The 25122-nt window shown below is 38.2% G+C and overlaps 2 protein-coding genes and 1 long non-coding RNA gene across 3 annotated transcripts; 1 reads left to right on the top strand and 2 right to left on the bottom strand.

Moving 5' to 3' along the window:
• Positions 1-236: 236 nt before the first annotated feature.
• On the bottom strand, positions 237-9136 carry LOC139192742 (uncharacterized). Its single transcript, XR_011577100.1, has 3 exons — positions 9008-9136; positions 6336-8818; positions 237-1255 (listed from the first exon to the last, which is right to left on the bottom strand). It is a non-coding gene; the product is annotated as an uncharacterized lncRNA (long non-coding RNA).
• Positions 9137-12559: 3423 nt separating this feature from the next.
• LOC103403679 (inositol-tetrakisphosphate 1-kinase 1-like) lies at positions 12560-14369 on the bottom strand. Its single transcript, XM_008342520.4, has one exon. It carries the CDS (start codon positions 14084-14086, stop codon positions 13007-13009), a length of 1080 nt encoding a protein of 359 aa, XP_008340742.1. The 5' UTR covers positions 14087-14369; the 3' UTR covers positions 12560-13006.
• Positions 14370-18115: 3746 nt separating this feature from the next.
• Positions 18116-24235, top strand: LOC103403678 (heat stress transcription factor A-1d). Its single transcript, XM_008342519.4, has 2 exons — positions 18116-18821; positions 22686-24235. The coding sequence occupies exons 1-2, from the start codon at positions 18519-18521 to the stop codon at positions 23931-23933; spliced, it is 1551 nt and encodes a 516-aa protein (XP_008340741.1). The 5' UTR covers positions 18116-18518; the 3' UTR covers positions 23934-24235.
• The last annotated feature ends 887 nt before the right edge of the window (positions 24236-25122 follow it).

Here is a 25122-nt window from a genome sequence, read left to right as displayed (position 1 = left end):
GAATTGCATAATAGAGATACAAGCAAGAATCATTAAGTTCTATGAAAAACATAAGCATTGACGAGGCACTCGTTACTATGATTTGCATGAAACTTATGCCAAGAATTTACTTAACGTGATTGTGACTAGCAACCTTCACTACTTGTGAATATAAGTTCATAACGATTAGGTGAAACTCCCTTATATTCTAGCGTCAAATTCATGCATGAAAATTAAGCGTGCACTCTCAACCAACATACACAAATCAGTTTTTATACGAACGGATAAGTAAATTGAATTCACAACTTATGAATCACAACTGGATGTAATCAAATCATATTGCAAGCATGAACATAGTTTCGAATCACCCCCTAACTAAGAGGGGTTTAGTTCCTCATACTTACAAAGCAAAGATGCATAAATTTAGACATTAAAAACAAAGATAGAAAACACCTAGAAACGCTCCAACACTCCCAAGGCTTGGGCATAAGCACGGCACAAGATGTTCCTTCTCTTTCCTTCCTTGCAAGCAGCGGCACTAGAGGTTTTGGACGGTTTTGGGTGGTTTTTATGGTGTAGAATAGATGGGGAATGGTATGGAAAGGTTTAGGATTGATGGGTGGTTTTTGGCTGAATTTGGAGAGAATGGAGGTGGGAATTTTCGGCCAAACAAGGATCAAAATCTGTTGTGTTGATGAATATGGGAGGTGGTATTTATAGGCTTGAGAGAGGACCACTCCATTTCCTTTGCATGTGCATCTTGTGTGGGTGTGAGTTGTCATGTTTCCCCTTTACATTTACACACACATGCTTCATCATTTCAACCACCAAACACACACATTTTCTGCCATGTTTTCCTTTACATTTACACACACATGCTTCATCATTTCAACCACCAAACACCCACAATTCCTACCCATGTGTGTGTGTTTCCTTTGCCCATGTGTGTGTGTTTCCTTTGCCCATGTGTGTGTGTTTTTCCTTTGCATTTGCAGACACATGTTCTTCATTATTTCAGCCAACAATCCACCAATTTTCTGCCCATGTGTGTGTGTTTCCTTTGCCCATGTGTTGCCTTTCTCTTTTTATTAGCCAAATCTGCTTAGCCCTTTTCTGACCTTTCAGTGTTACAATGCCCATAACTTCTTCTAGAAAAATGAGATTAACAATCCGTAAATTGCTCCAGAAAATAGACATCCGTAGCTTTCCACGCATATAAGGCTCATTCTCCCATTCATTCTGAGCTGTTTGTAACATGCTTCCAAAGTCAGATAATCTGCACAGGCAGTTTTGACGAATTTGTTACTTAATAATTCACTTGTGCTACTTTTCTTTTCTTTGCTTGATAAATCACACAAAACACAAAAACATAGTAAATAGCTCAAAAATATAAGGAACTAACTAAGAAAAGACAAGTGAATTTTATGTAAAATATATATAAATATGAGCTTATCAAATACCCCCACACTTAGCTTTTGTTAGTTCTCGAGCAAAATAAAGAAAACAAAACACAACCTAAACCTTCCAACGTTTGCCTTAGGGATTTCCAAAGCACATGACATGTTAAAAATCATTATCCCCACATATTTGAGTCATCTTCACACTTAAGCACATACTTAATCATAGTCACCACGTACTAGTTCACATTTAACCAATTAAAATATGATTTTGAATGTAGTAACATGCCTTAGAGAATTTGCTCAAGTCCTTACAAGATATTCACTCAATTTTCACTCAGATTTTCTAACTACACACCCTATACTAGTTATATGTGAGAAGATTGATGTAAACATGAAAACGAACGCTCACATATATGTATTACAAAGAAAGCGATTTCTGGAGTTATTAAGCATGTTTAGATATGATCTCATGAATGGAATGCTACTACTTAGATGCGAGAACCAGTGATACCATATGCTCATACCAAATTCAAACTCCACAAATTGAAACACATAACACTCAAGATTGAAGTCAAAGGTTGTAACGGGCTTGGGGTGTTGGCTAACAAATGAAGGTAAGGGAAAACAAACGTTCTTAAAGCAATAGCAAATAAAATAATGAACTTGAACTTATAATTCACTTAGATTGCAGAAATCAACTTTTAGACATAAGGGAAAGATTTAAACAACTCTTAGGGTCAAATTCAACTTTTTTTTTTTTTTTTTTTTTTTTTTCTTTCCACCCGTGCCTATGGCACACTACTTACATGATAAACACTTCCCCCACACTTATTTTCTACCATACATAATCACAAAGAATTCAATTTGAATCATGCTTTACTATGCTTTAAGAACAAGGGTATGGATGGTCCTAATCTAGGCTTGGTGAGGATAACGTGGGTTAACAAAGAACGTAGGCTAACAAGGCTCAATGGGGTTAACTTAAACAAATAATGAAGTAGGATACACGGCAATTTGGCTTTGGTGGTGGTAACTACACAACTTCATCTTGAATATGTGTTATGCAAATCAATATCATGCTTTGAATGAAATGGGCATGAGTTCTAGCATTTGGAACTAAATGATGAAATGCCTTCTAAGTAGTAACCAAGCAAAGAAAAATGAGATCATGCAACGACTTTAGAAAACAATAATGCACAAATTATCAACTCTCCAAATAACGTTTAGGCTCAAGTCTCACAAGGTTGTAGCGTTTGTTTGAGTTCCTTTCTTCAAGCATGTTACAAAAACTAATTTTTCCTTTATGATTGCATGTGAATTCATAAATTATAACTACAACCAAGTATAAACCAAAGAGCATATCAAACTTTCATCCATGTTTATAATTCTCTTTAACAGTCGTGTAATTAAAAACCAAATCCTCATCATTGTGTTGGAAGGTACCCTAAGACACAAAATAAACAAACAAAAACAACTCTTTTTGGGTTTTTCAAAACAATTTTTCAAATTTTTATGAGATTTTTGGATTTTTATGTCAAAACACACTGAAACACTCCAAAACAGCTTGAAAACACTTAAAAGAGCAAGGAACAACATTAGAAGTAATGGGTGATAAACTCTTACGAATTTCATGCAAAACAATGGTTAGCCCCCCCCCCACACTTAAATCAAACATTGTCCTCAATGTTTCAAGCCTAAACTCACACAAAAACAAGCGAATAAACAAACAACGAATAAACATGACAAGTATAGCAAAGTAAACAAAAAAAAAGATAGAGTAGAGTTTAAGAACGCAAATCTGGTTTTGGAGATAGATGATCTTGTTGACTTTCCACAGCTTTGATCTTGAACTGGATTGGAATTGTACGGCGAAGCTTTGCTCTTTGGCGATGTTGTTGAAGCTTCTTGAGTTCTTCAACTCAGACTCCTTCTGCTCTCGAGTTGATTGTACAGGCTCAATTCCTTATTTGTTCTCCAAGCAGATGTGGCAGCTTCTCTAGTTCTTCAACTCAGACTCCTTATGCTGGGTTGATTGTGCAAGCTGCATTCTTCTCTGCTTGTTTCTTCTGCACGTTGTCTCCACATGCTGCTAGTATCATTTTCTCTTGCCTTATCTGTTCTTCAGGTAGATGTGGCAGCTTCTTTGGAAGTACATCAGCAGTGGAAGACGAGTACTCGAGAGCAATTTCTCCATGTCCTGCAGGTTAGAACAAAGACAAGGAAAAGGACATGGAGAATGCATGATATGAGATACTCTTGCTTTCAACCTTCATGATATGAAATACTTTTGCTTTGGATAGGTTGTTTGCAGAGGTACCCCAAGGAATAAGGAACACTGAGTGACTCGAGAGGGTTTGTTGGAAAGGCATTCTCGGAGATGAAGGAATGTTATGTATGTCTACCTTGCCATGGAGGGTAAAGGTCAACATTTATAGGAAATAATAACCGGTACTGTCCTTTCACTCCTGTCGGCAACCGTTTGATGATTGAACAGTAAACTTCACGTGTTTTCTACTTCAACAGAAATCGTCGACAGATTGCCCGTGATTTCCTCAAAGCTGACGAGGCTGAGAAAGACAGATGGTTGGAATCAGCGCTTCGACAAACTGCCCGTGATTTCCGTAAAGCTTTTTCTGCATGTGACAAGTGCTGACGAGGCTGAGAGAGACAGGCGCGTCTTCGCTATCTGAGATCGATGCTTCGACAAACTTTCCGTGATTTTCGCAAAGCTGAGTTTGCGTGTGACGAGTGCTGACAAGGCTGAGAAAGCTGACACTCTTCGATATCTGGAATCGGTGGTTTGTGAGCAAGCCCAACTTTTGAGAAAGCTAGCGCCTTTTCGATTTTTGAATGGCTTCTTCGATTTCTGAGCTCACCTCTTTGATCTCTAAAATCCTATCGCGTGCTGATTTTTATAGAGGTATGCAGGACGTTCAAAGCACACTTGAATTTCTGCCTGTAAAAACTCCCGTTTTGCACTTCTACGATCTTGACTTGTCCGATCTCCTCTTTCTTTAACACCTCTGAAAAATGTCTGGCCCTTCCGACCGTCGTTTTGACTTAAACCTTGGTGAAGAGGTAGCCCCGCCTTCTCCAGACAACATATGGCGCCCATCCTTCATATCCCCTACTGGTCCCCTTACCATTGGGGATTCGGTGATGAAGAATGATATGACAGCTACGGTGGTGGCCAGGAACCTTGTCACTCCCAAAGATAACAGATTACTTGCCAAACGGTCTGATGAGCTGGCTGTTAAGGAATCTCTGGCTCTCAATGTGCAGTGCGCAGGTTCCGTGTCCAATATAGCCCAACGCCTATTTGCCCGAACCCGTCAAGTTGAATCATTGGCGGCTAAAGTGATGAGTCTCAAGCAGGAGATTAGAGGGCTTAAGCATAAAAATAAATAATTGCACAAGCTTGCACACAACTATGCCACAAACATGAAGAGAAAAATTGATCAGATGCAGGAATCTGATGGTCAGATCTTACTTGATCATCAGAGATTTGTGGGCTTGTTCCAACAGCATTTGTCTTCGTCTTCTGGGGCTGTACCGCGTACTGAAGCTCCAAATGATCAACCTCCGCTGCCTCCTCCTTCTAGGGCTCCGCCGACTGCTGAGGCTCCGCCGACTACTGAGACTTCTCCTAAGCAGCCTTTGTGAAGGCTCCCTCTTGTAATTTCTTGCTTAATGTTCCCTTTTTTTTATTTTATTTTTTATTTTATTTTTTATTTTATTTTATTTTATTTTTATGAAAATGAATGTAAGAATATCTTGCATATCTATCAATGTTTCAAAAATAAACCCACACCCAAAAATAATTTAAATAAACAACAAAAATAAAAAAAATGACAATCATGGCAAAATAGAAATGCAGAAAAAGGAAGGTTTTTAGAAACGTAAAATTGATTGTAGAGCGATTCATAGATCTTCCTTTTTTGAATACATGGGTTGCCTCCCAAGAAGCGCTTTCTTTAACGTCTTGCAGCCGGACGATACCTTCCGTCACATTCCCCTAGGTTCCATGGAAGTGATCTTCGAATGGAAGGTGATACTTGAAGTGATCCGGCAATGGTGTAAATTCTAGTGTGGGTGCCTGAATCATCAAAATCAGCAAGTTAGTGGAAAACGTATGTAAAATTGGAGAAGATGACTTACTTGCTTTGTCCGACAAGAACTCAATGACAAACACCACTTTTTTGAAAGTTTCAGGGATATTGGACTTGGCCAGATTGAATGTGATGGTTGGGACTTGTCCCATGTCATAAAATTCAACTTCTTTAGGAATGGTTGTCTCAAGCACATCCTCTTTGATGCATTCTACATCTTCTCCAGCCACTACTTTCTCTTGAATCATTCTTCTTGGTGTACAAGGTCATTTGAATATTTCAACACAATCTGAAACTTGATTTGTTGCACCAAGAATTGGAACATCATTTTGCACTTTTGGGAAGGCTTCCACGATGTCTTTTTCACTCTCTTCTTTCTTGGGAATCAAAAACCTACGAGGAAAAGGGACGTTCGGAGGAATAACATTAGAATGAAATGAAATTGGGACGTCCTTACTTGTGGTGGGTGGTTTAGAGGGTTTAAGGGGATGCGGCAAGGGTTGTTCTACCCTTGCCGTGTGTATGTCTTCTTCCTCCTCCTCAATCAGCAGCTCCTCATCCACTTCTAGGCTATGTTTGGATGTTTTTAGGTTAGCTTCAACCTCCATAGCACTTCTCAAAGTGATACCATCATGGATTTCAAAATCTTCCTTCGAATTTTCAATAGTTGAGTTGGGGAGTTCACTCTGCTCTTGAATTTGTGCCATGAACTCCATAATCTGCCCAGGTTGCTTCTCCAATTCACTCGCCTTCTTGGCTTGATTTTGTATCTCTTTGTTTTGATTTTCTACTTTCTGGTTCAAAGAGGTGAGTAACTTATTAAACATATCATCATCCAAAGACGTACCTGAATTGAATTGGGCAGATTGTTGTGGTGACTGTGACGGTTGATATGGCCAGTGATAGAACTCCTCTGATGGTGGCAGATATTCTTCTTGTTGTGAGCCCTGCACCATAGAGTTTAATTCATTAAGAATTTGATTGTAATCTATTGACGAGTCTGAGTTTGATTGGGCATATTGTATATGAGGTTGTGGTGGCTACATAGGTCCTGAATAGAACTCCTCATATGGCTGCCAATATCATTCATGTTGAACTTGTTGAGCTTCCCACCACATAGAGTTTGAATGATCACTCCAATCTCTTTGTGGGCATTTATTGGCTTGATATCCTTGCCTATAAGACGCACCAAATGTAGAGACACTTTGCATTGTGGTCCTTTCGGCATACTGTGACAATTCAGAAGTAAGATTTGCCAATTGAGTTTGAATGCTAGCAAAATCCATGTCTTACTTCTCTAGTACCTAAAATCAAAGAAAGAAAACTAAATCAAATATCAAAAGTAAAACAAAAGACATGAAAAAGAAACAACGGGGGATTAGCAAAGTTGCTAATCCTCGGCAACGGCGCCAAAAATTTGATGCGAAATATATAAGCACACAAATTAAACCCTCTTTTTATCAAATGTAGTAAAGTATGTAAGTAGGGATCGTTCTAGGATTAGGAGGGATTGCTAAATCACTTGGAAACTGACTTGAAAACGTAAAAACAAAGTTTAAAACACTAAACTAGACTCAAAGAATGCAAAACTATACTTTAAAATACTAAGATAAACAAAAATATTCAAAACAGCAACCAAAGACTCAAAACTGCCTTAAAAACACTTTCTGGGCAGTTTTGAACAACTAACACTAAATTGGACGAAATTGGGTTATGACTTGACTCAAGACACTTAAAAACACAAACTAAAGTGATTACTAACTAATCTAACACTTTGAAATAAATGGGAGATTGGTTCTTGATGAATTTGAAAACAAAACAAACTTTGTAAAACAAAACAGATTGTAAATGAATTTGAATGAAATTTATGGATGGAAGGCTAGCTAGGAGGTTCTTCTCCACACATGTCACACTTGCATACAAAACGATTTCCAGTTGCTTTTCGATAAACTATGAATACTCAACGCCCCAAATTAACCGTGAATTGCATTAATTAACCCTCAGTTTTTCCACAAGTTATTAGGTTGGATGATTGCATACGACAACCCAAAACATTCCCTACAAGTTCCCTACATGAATTGCATAATAGAGATACAAGCAAGAATCATTAAGTTCTATGAAAAACATAAGCATTGACGAGGCACTCGTTACTATGATTTGCATGAAACTTATGCCAAGAATTTACTTAACGTGATTGTGACTAGCAACCTTCACTACTTGTGAATATAAGTTCATAACGATTAGGTGAAACTCCCTTATATTTTAGCGTCAAATTCATGCATGAAAATTAAGCGTGCACTCTCAACCAACATACACAAATCAGTTTTTATACGAACGGATAAGTAAATTGAATTCACAACTTATGAATCACAACTGGATGTAATCAAATCATATTGCAAGCATGAACATAGTTTCGAATCACCCCCTAACTAAGAGGGGTTTAGTTCCTCATACTTACAAAGCAAAGATGCATAAATTTAGACATTAAAAACAAAGATAGAAAACACCTAGAAACGCTCCAACACTCCAAAGGCTTGGGCATAGGCACGGCACAAGATGTTCCTTCTCTTTCCTTCCTTGCAAGCAGCAGCACTAGAGGTTTTGGACGGTTTTTGGTGGTTTTTATGGTGTAGAACAGATGGGGAATGGTATGGAAAGGTTTAGGATTGATGGGTGGTTTTTGGCTGAATTTGGAGAGAATGGAGGTGGGAATTTTCGGCCAAACAAGGATCAAAATCTGTTGTGTTGATGAATATGGGAGGTGGTATTTATAGGCTTGAGAGAGGACCACTCCATTTCCTTTGCATGTGCATCTTGTATGGGTGTGAGTTGTCATGTTTCCCCTTTACATTTACACACACATGCTTCATCATTTCAACCACCAAACACACACATTTTCTGCCATGTTTTCCTTTACATTTACACACACATGCTTCATCATTTCAACCACCAAACACCCACAATTCCTACCCATGTGTGTGTGTTTCCTTTGCCCATGTGTGTGTGTTTCCTTTGCCCATGTGTGTGTGTTTTTCCTTTGCATTTGCAGACACATGTTCTTCATTATTTCAGCCAACAATCCACCAATTTTCTGCCCATGTGTGTGTGTTTCCTTTGCCCATGTGTTGCCTTTCTCTTTTTATTAGCCAAATCTGCTTAGCCCTTTTCTGACCTTTCAGTGTTACAATGCCCATAACTTCTTCTAGAAAAATGAGATTAACAATCCGTAAATTGCTCCAGAAAATAGACATTCGTAGCTTTCCACGCATATAAGGCTCATTCTCCCATTCATTCTGAGATGTTTGTAACATGCTTCCAAAGTCAGATAATCTGCACAGGCAATTTTGACGAATTTGTTACTTAATAATTCACTTGTGCTATTTTTCTTTTCTTTGCTTGATAAATCACACAAAACACAAAAACATAGTAAATAGCTCAAAAATATAAGGAACTAACTAAGAAAAGACAAGTGAATTTTATGTAAAATATATATAAATATGAGCTTATCAGATTACTTACCTGACATTGCTCTCGAGTACTCATCTTCAACATCTTATGCTTCCAAAGAAGATACCACATCTACCTGAGGAACAAATAGGACAAGTGATAATAATACAAGGAAGCATGTGGAGATAAGCGTTACAGAATATGTGCCGATACATCCACTACTTTGTCAACAGCAAAAGTATCACATATCATCAGGGTCAAACATACTCTAGATTTGATGGACTTGTTTTGACCCTCAAATTCTTGAGTCGGGCTTATACTCTGGAGGAAACCAGAAAACCCTCCAGCCCAGTTCAAGAATAAGCTTGTGGAAAGTTATTTCTTCAAAAGCAAAAGTATATCATATCATCTCCTCTATTTGCTTCTCTTTATCCTTGTTGCTGTTTACAACACAAGGAGAATGAGAACAATCAACCGAAAGCCGAAGTTGAACCTCAGATCCAGGTTGCTTGCTTGGAAATCTGATTGATTACCTTGTCTGTTACCTCATTTGGCAGATCTCCTAGTTCGACGGCTTAGGGAACTCCTACTACATGGTTTGTATCGCGTTTGACCAAACTTGAAACTACTAGTAAACTTCAAGTGAAATTGATACATTACTTTGTGCATCTCCACCGGTTAAAGATACCACCCCTAGATGGAGGAAGAGTACTTTTAGAGAAGCACACCACATCTACCTATGAGACAGATAAAGCAAGTGAAGACGATACCACATTTCAGTACTTAGAAGTTTCGTGATTACTCAGCGGCTTGGATTTTGCAAGTCCCCAACCGAGGAGCTTCCCTCACTCGGGGACTTAGGGGAGCACTGTTTGTACCATACTTGACCAATCCCGAAACTATTGAGCACCAGTCAACGTTATACCGTCAAAGACTCAGAAGAGTTTCCCTCCAACCAGGAGGCCAATCACAGTGCGACACGTGTCGACGTCAGAAGCCAATCACATCGCGACACGTGTCAACATCAGAAGTCAATCACAACACGACACATGTCAATATCAGAATGAAACTAGAAACTCTCTTATATAAATAGAGATCATTCTCTCACAATATTTTCTAATGTCATTTGTACTATATCATTCACTAGTACTCATTAAAGGAGAGCTTGAACCTATATACTTGTATAAACCTTTCACAATTGATGAAAACTCCTCTACTCCGTAGACGTAGCAAATCTGGGTGAACCACGTACATCTTATATTTGCTTCCCTATCTCTATCCATTTACATACTTATCCACACTAGTGATCGGAGCAATCTAGCGAATGTCACAAACTTGACACTTTCTGTTGTAACAAAGTCCTCATTGATTTTGTGCATCAACACATTTCATGAAAACTCACAGTAGGTAGGCATATACAACTTACGGACGTGATAGACAAAGGTTATTCTATCCTTCACAGATCAACACTTAATCACATTAAAACAAGAGTGACTTGAAAAAGAAACTAATAACTAACTGAACAAAGAAGGAAAATAAAGAAAAAAGCAAAGTACAAACCTTCCGCCAACTCCGTATATGTTTGTGAAGTATTTGGATATGCACCCGGAAGAATCCAGAATGTATCATGTCAAATGCGTATCAATCAAAATCCTTAAAGGCACACTTTGAGAAGTATCTATTCTGCATCAATTCTCTCCAATTAACCGACATCTAGAGTTCTAGTTCACCAATCTTCTTGGAAACAGGATACAGAAAACTAAAAGACAGATAACTCATCGGTGATAGGAGAAAAATAGAGTAGGAATACTCATCTTAGAACAGCAAAGGATGGGTCATCGAATTGGCCAGGACAAATGAGTACTAGAGAAACCAGTCCCACTACAAGGTTCACTGCAAAGAATTAACTCTAATATTATTAATTCCTCAACTGTGGAGCATTACGGGCTGAAGCATGGATTTCAGACAAAGGAAGTAAGCCACTAGGAGAGATATTTTCAGCAATTGGATGTTGACATATCCTTGCAAAGCATTTAATATGTTTTCTGTTGACTACACAAATTCAATTGCATTCCAACTTTTCCCACTGAGCCCCACTTTCTCCTCAGTCCACAGTGACAAAATGTAGGACTGGTGCCAACAGTTCATCACGGAAGAAAGGACTCACTGAGCCGAGAATTTTCACTTACAAACCACTATCATTTTTACCACATTAATATGTGGCTTCCACTCCCGAGGTACCAGTATTGTCTCTTTTTGTATTTGAAAGAGGGTAACTGGAGAGGGGACATGACATAAGAAAATTGTTCCTATGCAACCTAGTCTCCTCTAAGCAGTGTGGTTTTGACACCTACTACCAAATTAACAAAATAACCATACACTTCAATACTGTGGGCAAAGCTCACGATTCTGAACTTTGAACAACTAGCATACACGCGTTGGAATCCTACACACATTGAGCACATAGTGCTTCTACCATTGGATACTCTATTAGCCAGCACATGGTGCTCATACAACACAGTTAAAAGTCAGGAACTAACACGAGTATAAGCCAGGGGAATCCTAGTGACAAATCTATAAACTACTTAAACATATAATGCCAGCAACGGCATGGTATATATGGATAATACAGCAAGAAACCGTTAGTAATAACAACTCACCAAAACAACATGTGCCCTCCTATTGGCATGCAAAGTCAATACACAAACCGTTAGTGAATAGAAACACAGATCCAACCTAGAAACTTATTTCATCTTGGGTCCACTTTGTTTCAACAACCACCTGATGATTCTTATCTATTCCTTAACCCTAGAACTAACTAATCGAAGAAATAATATCCAAAACAACTAGACCTTACATAAATGCCATAATATATGTGTGTTAGTCAGAGTTCATTTCTCTGAAGTCGACACAAAACCTTAAAAACAACTAAACCTTACATAAATGCCAAAATATGTGTGTTATTTAGAGTTCATTTCTCTGAAGTCAACACAAAACCTTAAAAGGGAATCTGGGATTGCACTTTATTATTAGTGAAATCAAAACACCAAGGCACGCTAGATGCACTCCATCTTTAATAACCTTCCAAAACATACGAAAAAATGCTAAACGCCTAACATGAATTAATACAAAGTGGCGTATATATGACAAAAAGTTTGAACAGAAAGTAACACATTACACCAAAGCAACTGAACATGCCTCTTGCCAGACCAATAAAGTAAAACCTAGGGCAACCACCATTTCTTTTATCCAATAGTCCAAAATACCACTAGCATTTCAAACTAAAAACAAAGAGTTTAATAATTAATAAACTTTCTGATTCTCAGGTGGCATGAGAAAGACCATGGATCACTAGCCTACAACAGAAAAGGCAATGTAATGACAAAAGTGAGGGTCGAATCGTAAGAGCTAGACATGGAATTTCATGAAAGTATTTCCATCTATTATGTCTCCTCTTTCCCTTTTTTAGACATGAGGATTCCAACATACAAAACGAACCAAGGGTTACAAAGAAAGTTACTGTGTCAAATGTTTTCCTGAAAAATTTTGATCGACAGAGCATTAATTAGATACCTTTTGATGCAATCCATTCAAGCCGCATTAAACAACAGGAGAACAAAATACTTCAAGAACAGGAGAAAAAAGTATCATAAATTTGATAAATTCAACAGAAACTAAAAAGCATAAAAGAATAAAAATGAAAAAATCATTAACCAAAAGGCCAAAATCCATTAACTAAATGGTGCCTATGGCACAAACTAAAACAGCTTCTAGGCAAGGAAAGACTTTAAAGCCTCAGATTACAACTTGATTTTCCTAAAAGGCTAAAACTTCAGCAGAGTATTTTGAGAAGTACCTTCTCCAGAGCATTGGTGGATGGAATATACACGATCGACACTGAACTTCATGTAATCTTGTTGTCAAGAAGTTAAAGCTAAAACCAAGAGCCAACCTACTCACTTCAGCACTGTACCCCAACTGCTATCTAAACCTAATGTGCAGCTCAACTTCGTCCATGAATCACCGAATAACCTGCCAGCCAACCATCAGACGAAGAGGCCACACCGCCTTTTAAACTTGAATTCGGTTCTCCTCTTCTACGTTAAGATCACCCCCATCATCTCCATCACAACTTACAATCCTCCTCACTTCATCGTCGCAGCTAAGAACCTCGTAACTGTCCAAACCAGTGCTTTCCACCCCATCTTTCTCTTTCTTTTGCACAATGTCACAAAAGAAGTCCGTTAACACAGTCTCATAGCCAGGCATTTTGGCGTACCCAGGAAAGTAATTAATGTCGATTATCAAATAGCGGTTCCCAAACCTCGCATCCCGAATCACATCAAAGTTAAACAAGTTCAACTTCATTGCCTGCTGCAAGCCCCTTGCAATATCAGTGATGAAACTCTGCGGCGGCATCTCAGTGTCGTCCAGCTGCATCATTTTGTAATACTTGTCATCAGTTCTCTCATTGTTTGCAAGATTCGATATCTGTGAGAACGACATCAAGCCATCCAAGCTCCCCAATTTCTCTTCTTCGGAAACATCCGGAAGTGACTTACGCTTCACGCATTTGACATACCCTCCAACCACGTACACCTTAAAGATGACGCCGCCATGGTTCACAAATTCTTGAAGCACAATTGGGGGCTTGAGGTTGTCGAGACCATCGTGGTTGAAAACCAGCGCCATTTTGTGCGACTTGGCGCTGCCGTCCGCCACCAGCGGCTTCGCGATTACCGGAAACTTTAGACCCTCCCACGCCTGGCGATCAAACAGCGTTTCCTTGTCGTATATTACAATCTGCTTTGGAATCCCAAACGTGTCGCTCTCATGCTCGATTCTCAGCTCCGAAACCACCTGCAACATGGAAATCCGATTGTGCAGGCGCTCGATCGCCTCTGGCGCGTCGATTATAACCCCGTCAGGGTTCTTGACCCTGAACTCCGCCAGCTCCCGCTTCCAATCGTCTCCGTAGAGCTTGTGCAGCACGCAGTCGAACGGCCCCTGATCTGCCAGCGAGCGCTCAGTGTCGATCCGAACGAGATCGATGCCCCGCGATCTGGCTAGGTCGACCAGCGACTCTTGGATGAAGCTTTGCTGCTTCTTGGGCGCCAAAGCATAGCCTATACCGAACCTCCGCTCCGCCATTGAATCGCAACACAACGAATCCACAGAATGCTATACAAAACACTCATATAATCCCGCATACAAAATCGGAGCTCCGAAGACGAAACCCTAATTGGTAGTTTCTTCGTTGCTTTCGAGTTATGAAGAAATCAAAAATTGCAGACGGAAGAGAGAGAGAAAGAGAGAGTTTCTTCGTTGTTTTAGAGCTTTGAAGAAATCGAAAATTGCAGACGGAAGAGAGGGAGAGGGAGAGGGAGAGAGAGGGAGAGAGAGAGAGAGACGAGAGGTGTGGATATATATAGATTCGACTAGGGTTACTAAAGTCGGGGACGGATAAAGTAACCGGCGTACACGTGGCATAATCTATGGACGGGATGCGGCTTCGCGCAGGGCAAAGAAGCGCGTGTGAGATGGAAGAATGGACGGTTGGAATTTAGCTAAAGTGACCAAGCTCTAAAATATCGATATTATCCCAATATTTTCATTGAAATTTTCGTGTTTTTAGAGTATCGATATTTCCGATATCATCGATATTTTAGACTTTGATGAACTCTATGTGATACTAAGTCACTCATGTATCTTATCATGCAATGTATGAAGTGTAAATATTGTACTAATTCATTATATATAAATAAATTATTATGGTATATTTAAACTTCTTTCATTAATTACTACATATTTTCTGCACTTACAATGTTTTCCAGCTCGCTATATAATCAACTTAAATCAACTAAATCCATCATGCAATGCATTTCCTTCCAATTTTTTGTGATAAACTAATAGATAATTAACTAAATAAACATCTTGCAGAGTTTCAATGAAAATATCCAAGTTTTTCTTATAATTTTCGTGGTTTTTATTCAATTTTTAACTATATCAATAATATCCCCATATTTTTATCGAAATTTCCGTGTTTTTAGACTACCGATATTTCCGATATCATCGATATTTTATACCTTGAAAGTAACGCACGGGTAGGAGTCAACGATTGGACTTGTAGATTCTTTTGAGTAAATGAAATGAGTCCAAAAACAAGCATAGTCTAAAAGAAAATACAATATTTATGCCTAAAAAGAGCAAGTCCACAATCAAAAGAAAGAACCCACAAACAAGCTGCATGAACGAAAAATAGGGATGAGTGAGAGTGCCCCCATAATCATACAAATTAATGTTTAAACACTTTAATAACCCCTAACACCAAAGTGCACCGCCGATAGGAAACACGTGATGGGCCTAGTATTAAATGTCGGCAGCGAAGAAATGACGACAGGGATTAGCAACAGAGGAAGAAAGGGGCATAAAAGGCTCGATCTGAGACAAGCTCAAGGAAACTAGAAATTTGCAGGTTATTTGCACGTGTTACTTTTCTAGTAGAAGCTAGGAATAATATTATTACCAGTAGAGAACTTAGCTGGTTGAGGCTAGTATACCCTGCATGCAATACTTATGATAGTAGATGCTAGTGTGATTATTTGAATACATGTATGATTTCTAAACTATCACTTGAGTGTTTTCGATTGATGATTTGATTGTGATTTTCATTTACTATTATAGTAGTAAATACTATTATACAGTTTTTCCAACTATATATGTTTTACAAAACAAGGGTTAGTAAATGATTTTACTTGATTAATAATTTTAATCCACTCACATTTTGTTTTGCGCCCCCTCAAGTCATAGCAAGTGCAAGGCGTACGTTGAGAAAGGCGAGTGGGCGTGGCAATAGTGCGGACATCCTACATTGTAGGGTAGTTTTTCTTCTACTTGTTCTTATTAAATTATAATAAATTGTATAACATTACTATTGGTTATAAATGGTACAACGCATAATTTGCGGTTTATTGATGTGTGCACTACAATTATGCTCTGATCGATGTGATATAAAAATGGAATTTGGTTTTAGGTTGTGTCCCCAAGTGGGGAGGTTGTACAAGGAACCTAGTTGATAGATTAAATAAATAAAGAATCTATGGACACTGTGTAACACATACAGAATGAACAAGTAAATCACATGAAAACATTCCATGGATAATAACTCAAATCAACATATCACCAATCATAATATCGCAAGACCATTATAATTCCCAAGAAAGCAATGCATTGTAGTAAAATGTTTCCCAATAAAAGTTCATGAAGCATATTGATTACAACCATCAAGATCACATAAAACTTTGCAAAAGCGGTAAAAGTAAAGCAAATGATGATGTGAAAGCATATCATAAAAACACTTCAGAAAACATATAATATGATGGTTTAGGAAGAATGGTTTAGGAAGAAAAATTCACTTACAAACATGTTCTCTAATCGAAGCCACCTCGGGGGCTTCAAAGGTCCTTGATATATGTTTTCACCTAAATATGAAACCACACTAATAAATAATACGGACAAAAGTAAAATCACGTATTTGCACAAAATAGGATGATTGAAGAAACTATACTAAACTAGTGGAAAAATGAAAAGTGAAATTTGATTTAGCACGTCAATAAACCAAATAAGGGACCTTAATTCTCTTACGCAATGACGCATGTGCCTCCACGCACCACCACGTGGCAACGAGAGGTTGCCAAACACCTCCATGCACCGCCACACGCCTGCAGAAGGGCACAACGCGTTTCCACACGCCAACATACACTAGTGGCGGAGGTACGACCATAGAAAGGAATATTTTGTCACGAGACAAAATTTCGTTAGTATCTAACAGAATATTCAGAAAGAATATATCTTGGAATATTTTGGTTCAAGCACTTGAACTGGTCGTCACTGCAATTACCGATTTTTGCATATTTTGCCAAATTTTGTCGCATCGTCACCTCTCCACCATCCGTCATCCAAGCTCTGTTCAAGGAGTTAGGTTTAGCTTTTTGCATTGAGACAAATACAACGATAAAAAATCACACTCGAACATTCCTTGCCATTTGGTTGGAACCTCCTCGTCGGATATCAGGTAACTCGTCGGAAACTAAAAAGGTTTCCGTATCAATGATCTACATTAAATCTCAACCATTTCATGCATGCAATATGTCAAAATCCATCTACTCGACGAGAGAAATCCACTGGTCGTAACCACATGGCTTTCTTTGGTCGGAATCAACGAGAAAATTACCGGGAAAGTAGTGATGGTGGTTGGGGTGGATTGATTTGATGGTGAATGGTGGCGAAGCCGATATGGTGTTCGTGTGTTGTCTCGGAGAAGAATGAGAAATGAGAGAGAAATAAGGTGGAGTTGTAATGGAAGAGTGATAGACATAGAGAATAGAGTGGGTGAGCCCCATTGGACCCAAAACCCAAACATGATTAAAAAAATAAAAAGGAAAATATTTAGAGGATTAAAATTACTAAAATGCCTTGAACTTTGTAGTTCGGTAGAATCTTCACCGTAACTCCGAATTTTGATCAAATTGCGATCACGTATTCGTATCATCAAGGACTATGAGAATATGCTAATTTGATAGGTCACATGTGTCACGGGCTCAAAGGTCAACCAAAGTCAACACTTTTCCTTCATTTTGGTCATTTCACGTCTCTGCAAATTAAAATACTTGAATTTCCAGGACGGGCTATAACAATTTGTATATATGGTTTATATTTACCATGTAAATTATACTACTCCTAGTTTATTTTAAATCATAGATATTTTTAAGTTAAAATGTTCATAAAAATAAATAATAATAATCTAAATAAATTTTACTTTAAAAAAAGTTACCGAAAATAATTTAGCTTAAATTCATCTTTAATAATCTCAGTCTAAAATTTAAAGGAAAACTAATGAAAATAATTTGAAAACTTTGAGTTTTAACAATAAAGATAAATTAAAATGTAAAGTGAATAGTACTAAGATTGACTTTTTAGTGTAAAAATGTGACTTTTTGTTAAAGTGAACAGTACCAGAAACTTTTCGTTAATGTTTCTAAAATTTAACCCACAATCATTATAGAAGAAAAACTATTCATAAGTTAAAATCTAAATCTTTTTAAGTTAAAATGGTTTTAACGGTTTTATTTTATTTATTTTTTATATGGTTTTATGGAAAGAGAAGGTGTAAATGTTGCTGACCCAAAATAAAAAATTTTGAATGTTGAAAATTTGACTATTTTTCATAACATTGGAAAGGTGGAGGAACATCATCCGTTCCCCAGACTCCCGAAGAGGCAAATTGTTCGTCCCCGTTTCGTGCGCCGGTCTCCCCTTTGTCTACCTCCCTACCCTATCCTTCGCCACTCCCACCCACTGTCCGTACACAACACAGACTCCTCTCTCTCTCTCTCTCTCTCTCTCTCTCTCTCCCCCTCTCCCTCCCTCTCTCTCTCTGATAGAATAGAAGAAGCAGGCTAGGGTTTTAAACCCAAGTTCTCTCTACCATGTTAATGGCTTCTGAGAATCCCTAGTCAACAATCTCCATTTCTTTCTCATTGTTTTATTTTTCAATTCTACAATCAGTTTGTTCCACGCCGATATGGAGGGTGCTAATAACAACAACGGCGACGAGATACCAGCGGCCGGCGGCGCACACCAGGCGGATTCGGGTTTAAGTTTGGCTCCGGCGCCGGCGCCCTTACTGAACTCCAACGCCCCGCCGCCGTTCCTGAGCAAGACGTACGACATGGTGGACGACCCGGCTACCGACCCGGTCGTGTCCTGGAGCCCCACCAACAACAGCTTCGTGGTTTGGAACCCGCCGGAGTTCGCTAGGGACCTCCTGCCCAAGTACTTCAAGCACAATAACTTCTCTAGCTTTGTTAGGCAGTTGAACACCTACGTATGTCTCTTCTCTCTTTCTCTCTCTCCCGCTCTTAGTTACTCAGTGTTTAATGTATGTTTTATTGGTGATTGATTTTGGTCAGTGTTGCGAGATTGCATCTGTATATAGGTTACCGAAATGTAAACCGATTTAGCATATCATATGATTGTGCTGAAAGGACTCTATATTTTCTGGTTAAGTCTTTGGATGAATGACTAGAATCCCCCATTTAGTTGCTATAAAATTCAGGGTAATATGTTTGGAGTGTTGGGATTTTTCTTTTGCGTTTGTTCCTTTTTGGGAGTGGAAGCGTTTGATTTTGTTTTTATTTTTTTCCGGGCAACTAATACCATTAAAGAATGTGCGATTCGAAAGTTTGATCTCTCTTCTTCCTGCATTGTCTCAGCAACCAGCTGGAGCAGAAGTGGGATAAAATGGAAAGAAAATGAGTGCATTACAAGGTTAATTATAAATGTAGATAGTCAAACCTTTAAGCTGCTGATGACAGAGCAGGCCGATAAGTGTCTAGTAACCTTGTAGGTTGGGTCATAATTCTGTCTAGGCATTATACATGGTAACTTGCTACGCTATATGCTTATGGTTATTTTGTCTTATGGTAGCAAATACCTGCGCTGACATGTGATGGATAATTCATTTGGGCTCTAACAGTGTCATTGGGTTTGTAACGACCATTACTGCGTGCATTGTTATCATGGTTGAAGATATCAATGTTGGTAGAAATACCACTAGTTCATTCACAGAAATGTTGCTGGAAGTATGAATACAAATAGAAAAAGTGGTTAAAATTACAGATATCTAACATATTCTTCTTTAATATGATGTTGAGACCAAGTAAACTTGGGTTAACTTAGTTGCCTCCAGCTTTATGTAGGTTGGCCGCTTCAAGATATTCACCATTGATGATAATGATCTACATTGTTTATTGGTCTTAATTTCTTTCAGTAATGGGCTTTTCACTGTATTGAAGTTCTTCGAAACATTTGTGGTTCAAACTAAGTACTAGTCAGAAAATAGTGCTGATTATCCATCACAGTGGCACGGAAAACTAAGAGAAGACCACCTTTTCCATCATCGCTTAAGTGCTTACATATGTAGCTTTCTGTAGTTGGCTTTAACTAGGATGGGCTTGGAAGGTTGTTCTATTTGGTGAACATAAGTACTTACCATGTGAAACATATGGTGTGAGCTTTTGTATTTCATGAGCTTTAGGTAACCTTTCCATTACGGTTGATGTGAACATCTTTAGTTTGCTCTAGTTAGATGCTTTTTGCACGGATGTCTGCTAGTTGGGTGGTTGCTTGCTAATGTTGTGTGAGCCTTGCTAATGGCAAATCTCCTCCTTAAGCTTCGTTTTTATGTAACACTTCGAATTTTAGTTCTCAACACTCTTTACATTGTTTTTTAAGATAAGAAAGATAATATGTTCTCCAAGTCTCTTTGGCAAGGAGAAGAGGCATTACATTGAATGGACGATTTATTCAGGAAGTCACCTGCTGGTTGACTAAAGGCCTAGTATTTTGCATGCGGTAACCAAGCATTGAGCATATGAATTTGGGGTCGTGGTGAATATGACTTGAATGTTAACGCTGCAAATTTGCACGCAAGAAACAAATATACTGGGAGTAGGTATTTTTGACAGTAGCTGTGTTATGGATTCTGGGTTGCTATGGTTTGAAATTTGATGGTAGAGCTACTTTGGTTTCCCCTTACAGTGCTCCTTGCTGAGAACATACTGATCCTGATTTGAGGAGTATTACTTGTTTATGGGCAATTGGGAACTAGACTAACACTATGCTTGGTAGGATGTAGATGAGAAGGATGGCAATAGGGTTAGGGAGAAGTGCTCCATTGAATATGGAAGGATTGGGAGAAGGAAAAGAAAGCAATATTATTGCCAACTTTTTCTTTTCCTGTCACTCTTCCTCTTCTTCCTTTCTACCAAGCATGAGGTGGGATAATTCTATTGTCTTTCTATGTGATTTACCTATTCATTCTGATGCTATTCATTCTTATGCTTTTCTGTCTTCCCTATAGTGAAAGGAATTTGTGGCTTTTCTGGCTAGAAATGTGAGACAAGAGGTCTCATACTTTTATCCTGTTTTATGGCTGTTGGATTAAGGTTGGTCTTTGGACCATGGTGACTTTGCATGCAAAGCATGTAAGACATGTTTAGAAAGAACAATTAGATATTTGTCACCATAGTACTCATTGTTATTGTCAATTAGATATTTGTCACCATAGTACTCATTGTTATTGTTAGGTTTTTCCAGCCCATGATAAGTTGTCCCAAATAAGAAATTATAGTCTTACAGGATTAAATTGTTTTCCCAATTGGAGTTGTTTTCCCAATTGGAGTTGTTTACCCAATTGGAGTTAGTTTCTCAATTGGAGTAGGATTTATAACTAGATTCCAATTAAGATTAATAATCCTTATTGAAGAAGACCTGTATTATGTCTATATAAGGGGCTATTGTACTAGTTTTGAATGAAAGTGAGCAAAACAATAAATTGTATACCACTCAAGGGATTAGAGTGAGAGAATATTGTAAAGTGTGTGCGAGAGAAGGGAAAAGAGATAGTGTATTTCTTGTTCTTGTTCTTTCCGGTTTTTCGTCAAGTCCTAGTTCTAGAGATTTGGCAAGATTATTGGTTGTACTCATTATTGATATAGTGAAAGATTGTTGTTGCTGTCCCGTGGACGTAGGTACATATTGCCGAACCACGTAAATTCTTGGTGTCATTTATCTTGGTTATTTGTTTTTTGATTTCCGGAGTTCTATTTTTCCCATACTTCAACGCAGTATTCTCAACAGTTATTTTATTGAGCGATATTTCAAATAGTATTCTATGAAAACTTAGTTTAGTTTAAACTCAAAGATTATCTGTATTCTGCATACAAAATTGCTTGTATAGAAAATCAGAGATGCAAAACTTGTGAGCAGCTTCTTTTGCTATTCATCTTGAAAGGACTGCACTAATGACATAGCCTGGAAATTTTCATTATCTGTGGATGTGGAGAAGTGTGACGTCAATGTGTAGACTCTTTTTGGTGCTTGCAGAGAGTGTACTTGTTGAGTGGTTCCAGTGGGGTGACTTAGACTCTAGCTATGAAACACTTTTGGCTCCTTACATTCTAAGGTGACCATGTAGTGAGTCAGAGACTGCATAGGAAGAACTAACTCTGTATGAAGTTAGTTTTTTTGAACCTTCTGTTGGTTTACGCTTTCCTGTGGACTAGACAGATTAGATTGGGACTGAATTTCATGATAGGTAACTTGTATTTTTATCTTTTCTGAATGTGATCCTTAATAATGTACCACACATCTATCTATTTCTGTAACATTGAATTACCCCTTCTACTATCTCTGAATCAAATGGGAAAAGTGTTGCAAGGCCAGATTCTTCAGAAAACATTGCTTGAGCAGGCAGTGTCGGTTGGTTTACATATTTTGTTTGTGGAGTGGATAATTGAGTTGTACTTTTCTGGAAGTGTTGGGGGATGAAAGAACTATTTCCTTCAAAATGTTGATGTTGAGAAGTTTCTAAATGAAGAGATTCAAGTTGAATGACAGCCCCTTCAGTTCACATTGAGCTAGGTCATGAACCTTTCTGAATGTGCATTTTTTCCTTGCTTATTTTCAGGATGCACTAATGAGCCTTAAATAATTATTCTCTTCAACTACATTGATCAATTTGCATTTCTCATAAATCATAGGTGTTTGATCCATTTTCTTCATCAGTTGTTTGCTTATCCTGATATTGCTTTTGTTTCTTTCATTCCTTTGCCAAATCATGAAAAAGTCCCTTCCTTTTTTCCTTTTCCATCCTGTTGATTGACCCCCTCCATTTTTATTCGAACAGGGATTTAGGAAGATTGATCCAGACCGCTGGGAATTTGCGAATGAGGGATTTTTGAGGGGTAAAAAACATCTCCTTAAGAGCATCAATCGGCGTAAACCTACCCATGGACATAGTCATCAACAGCAACAGCCATCACATGGACAGAATTCAATGGGTGCGTGTGTAGAAGTTGGGAAGTTTGGCCTCGAGGAAGAGGTTGAGAGGCTAAAAAGGGACAAGAATGTGCTTATGCAGGAACTTATCAGGTTGAGGCAGCAGCAGCAGTCTACTGATAACCAGCTACAAACAATGGTGCAGCGTCTTCAGGGCATGGAGCAGCGGCAACAACAGATGATGTCATTCCTTGCAAAGGCAATGCATAGCCCTGATTTCTTCACTCAATTTGTACAGAAAAATGAGAGCAATAGGCGCATAACTGAAGTCAACAAAAAACGGAGACTTAAGCGGGAAGGTGTTGCTGAGAGAGAGTGTTCTAATGCTCCTGATGGACAGATTGTTAAGTATCAGCCTCCCATGAATGAAGCAGCAAAGGCAATGCTCAGGCAGATCATGAATACAGATACATCATCTCGGTTGGAATCTTTTAATAACAATTCTGATAACTTCTTGATTGGTGATGGTTCATCATCATCCAGTGCAATAGACAGTGGGAGTTCTTCAAGCTGCGTGTCAGGAGTGACTCTTCAGGAGGTCCCGCTAACTTCAGTGCATGGCTTGCCTTCTGCAATTTCTGAAACACAATCTCCTCTGCGGGCTGCAAACCCTGGAACAGTTATGAGATCTCCATTCTCAGATGTAAATGCCCTTGTTGGAGAAGAGTCCCCATCAATTCCCATACCTCAGACAAATGTAAATATTCCGGAGCTTTCTCAAATAGCAGATATGTCATCCGAAGGCTTAGTGGATATTCCTGAAGAAAGCATGGCAGCTGAAGACATTGGTGTTGGATTTATTGAAAACATGGCATCTGAAGCAGGTGATGGATTTATGGACCCCACATCATTGGTAATGAATGGGTCATTGCCAATAGATTTTGATGATATTTCGTCGGACATAGAAGCATTTCTAAAGGATTGGGATGATGTTTTACAAAACCCGGGGGCAGATGAAATGGATTCTACTTGTGCAGGAATGCCCATGGAAAATGAAAAGCAGCAGCCAACTGAGAATGGATGGGACAAAACCCAGAATATGGATAATCTGACTGAAAAAATGGGACTTCTTACATCAGAGACCAGAGGGGTGTGATCTTGTTTACCTGCTAATGTACATTAGTCTCATCACTAGCTAAACCCTAGAGACAGTATACTAACGACGGTATTTTAATCTCAGGGTCCTTGATATATTGCTTGATCTTGTATTTTGCCCATTTTAGTTTCTAGTTTCTATTTCCCTTTTGATTTTTTTTCCCCTCTTGTCAGTGTTGAATGAAACCGAAAAAGGACATGCCGGTTATGGAGGTTGATGTCCTGCTCCAGGTCGAGTTTGAGACATAACCTTTTATTTGAAGGAATTGATTCCTTAGGGAATGCTTGTTTCTTGAAAACTAATCCTGATTGCCCTTTTTTGTAAGTGTTCTGCATTAACGTATTCTTTGACTTGCTTTTTATGTGCGTGGGTGTTTTGTATTAGAGTTTGAATTTAGTTGTGTTTTGTATCAGATTTTGAACCAAGATTGAAAATATTTCAATTTTTTATTTTTTATTTATTTTTTTGTTGTGTTGCTTTTGGTTGTGGATTTGGTTCAATGTTTTTTTCATGTTTGCATTATTCTTCGAATTCTATGTTAATTCATTTTTATTTATTTACTTTTGTTTTTCCTTTCCCACTTAGTGGGAAAATGTTTTTTTGTTGTTTATTTTTGTTTTTCCTTTGAATTGGTCTCTCTGCTTGTGGATTTGGGCTCAAAGAAGTATTTACGCATTCTGTTACCATCATTAGGGATTGGCATCTAAGTAGGTCAACTGTCCACCCGACCAACCAAACTGAAATGGGTTGGGGTAGGGTTGGGCTCTAAACTAAATAATGATTATCGGGTAGTTTCTGAAAATAGGTAATCATTACGGTTATTCCATCACAATTATGTTAAAATTCTGTTATATGATGATGTGTCATATAAATGAGTTCCATAAGTTCTTTTTTTTATTTTCTTTTATTTTTTGTATGACAAATGGTTTTTGAAATTGATCCACACCATTAAGATAATTCATGAAATTGAAAATCATCAATGTAGTCCTAGAAATATGTGTCTCAAATCAATGTGGTTCTTTTGTTCAATTTTGTAAAATTTTTTGATATGTGATGATGTGACATATAAATGGGTCCCACATCAAAATTGTGATGGAAGGACCACATTAATTTGCGACACATATTATCAGGGACAACATTAATCGATTTTCAATTTCAGAGATTATCTTGATGATATGTGTCAATTTTA

This window comes from Malus domestica, chromosome 16 (assembly GCF_042453785.1).
Source record: "Malus domestica chromosome 16, GDT2T_hap1".
Taxonomy (NCBI): domain Eukaryota; kingdom Viridiplantae; phylum Streptophyta; class Magnoliopsida; order Rosales; family Rosaceae; genus Malus; species Malus domestica.
Note: the sequence above shows the minus strand (reverse complement) of the source record. Positions and strands in the feature narration are given on the sequence as shown.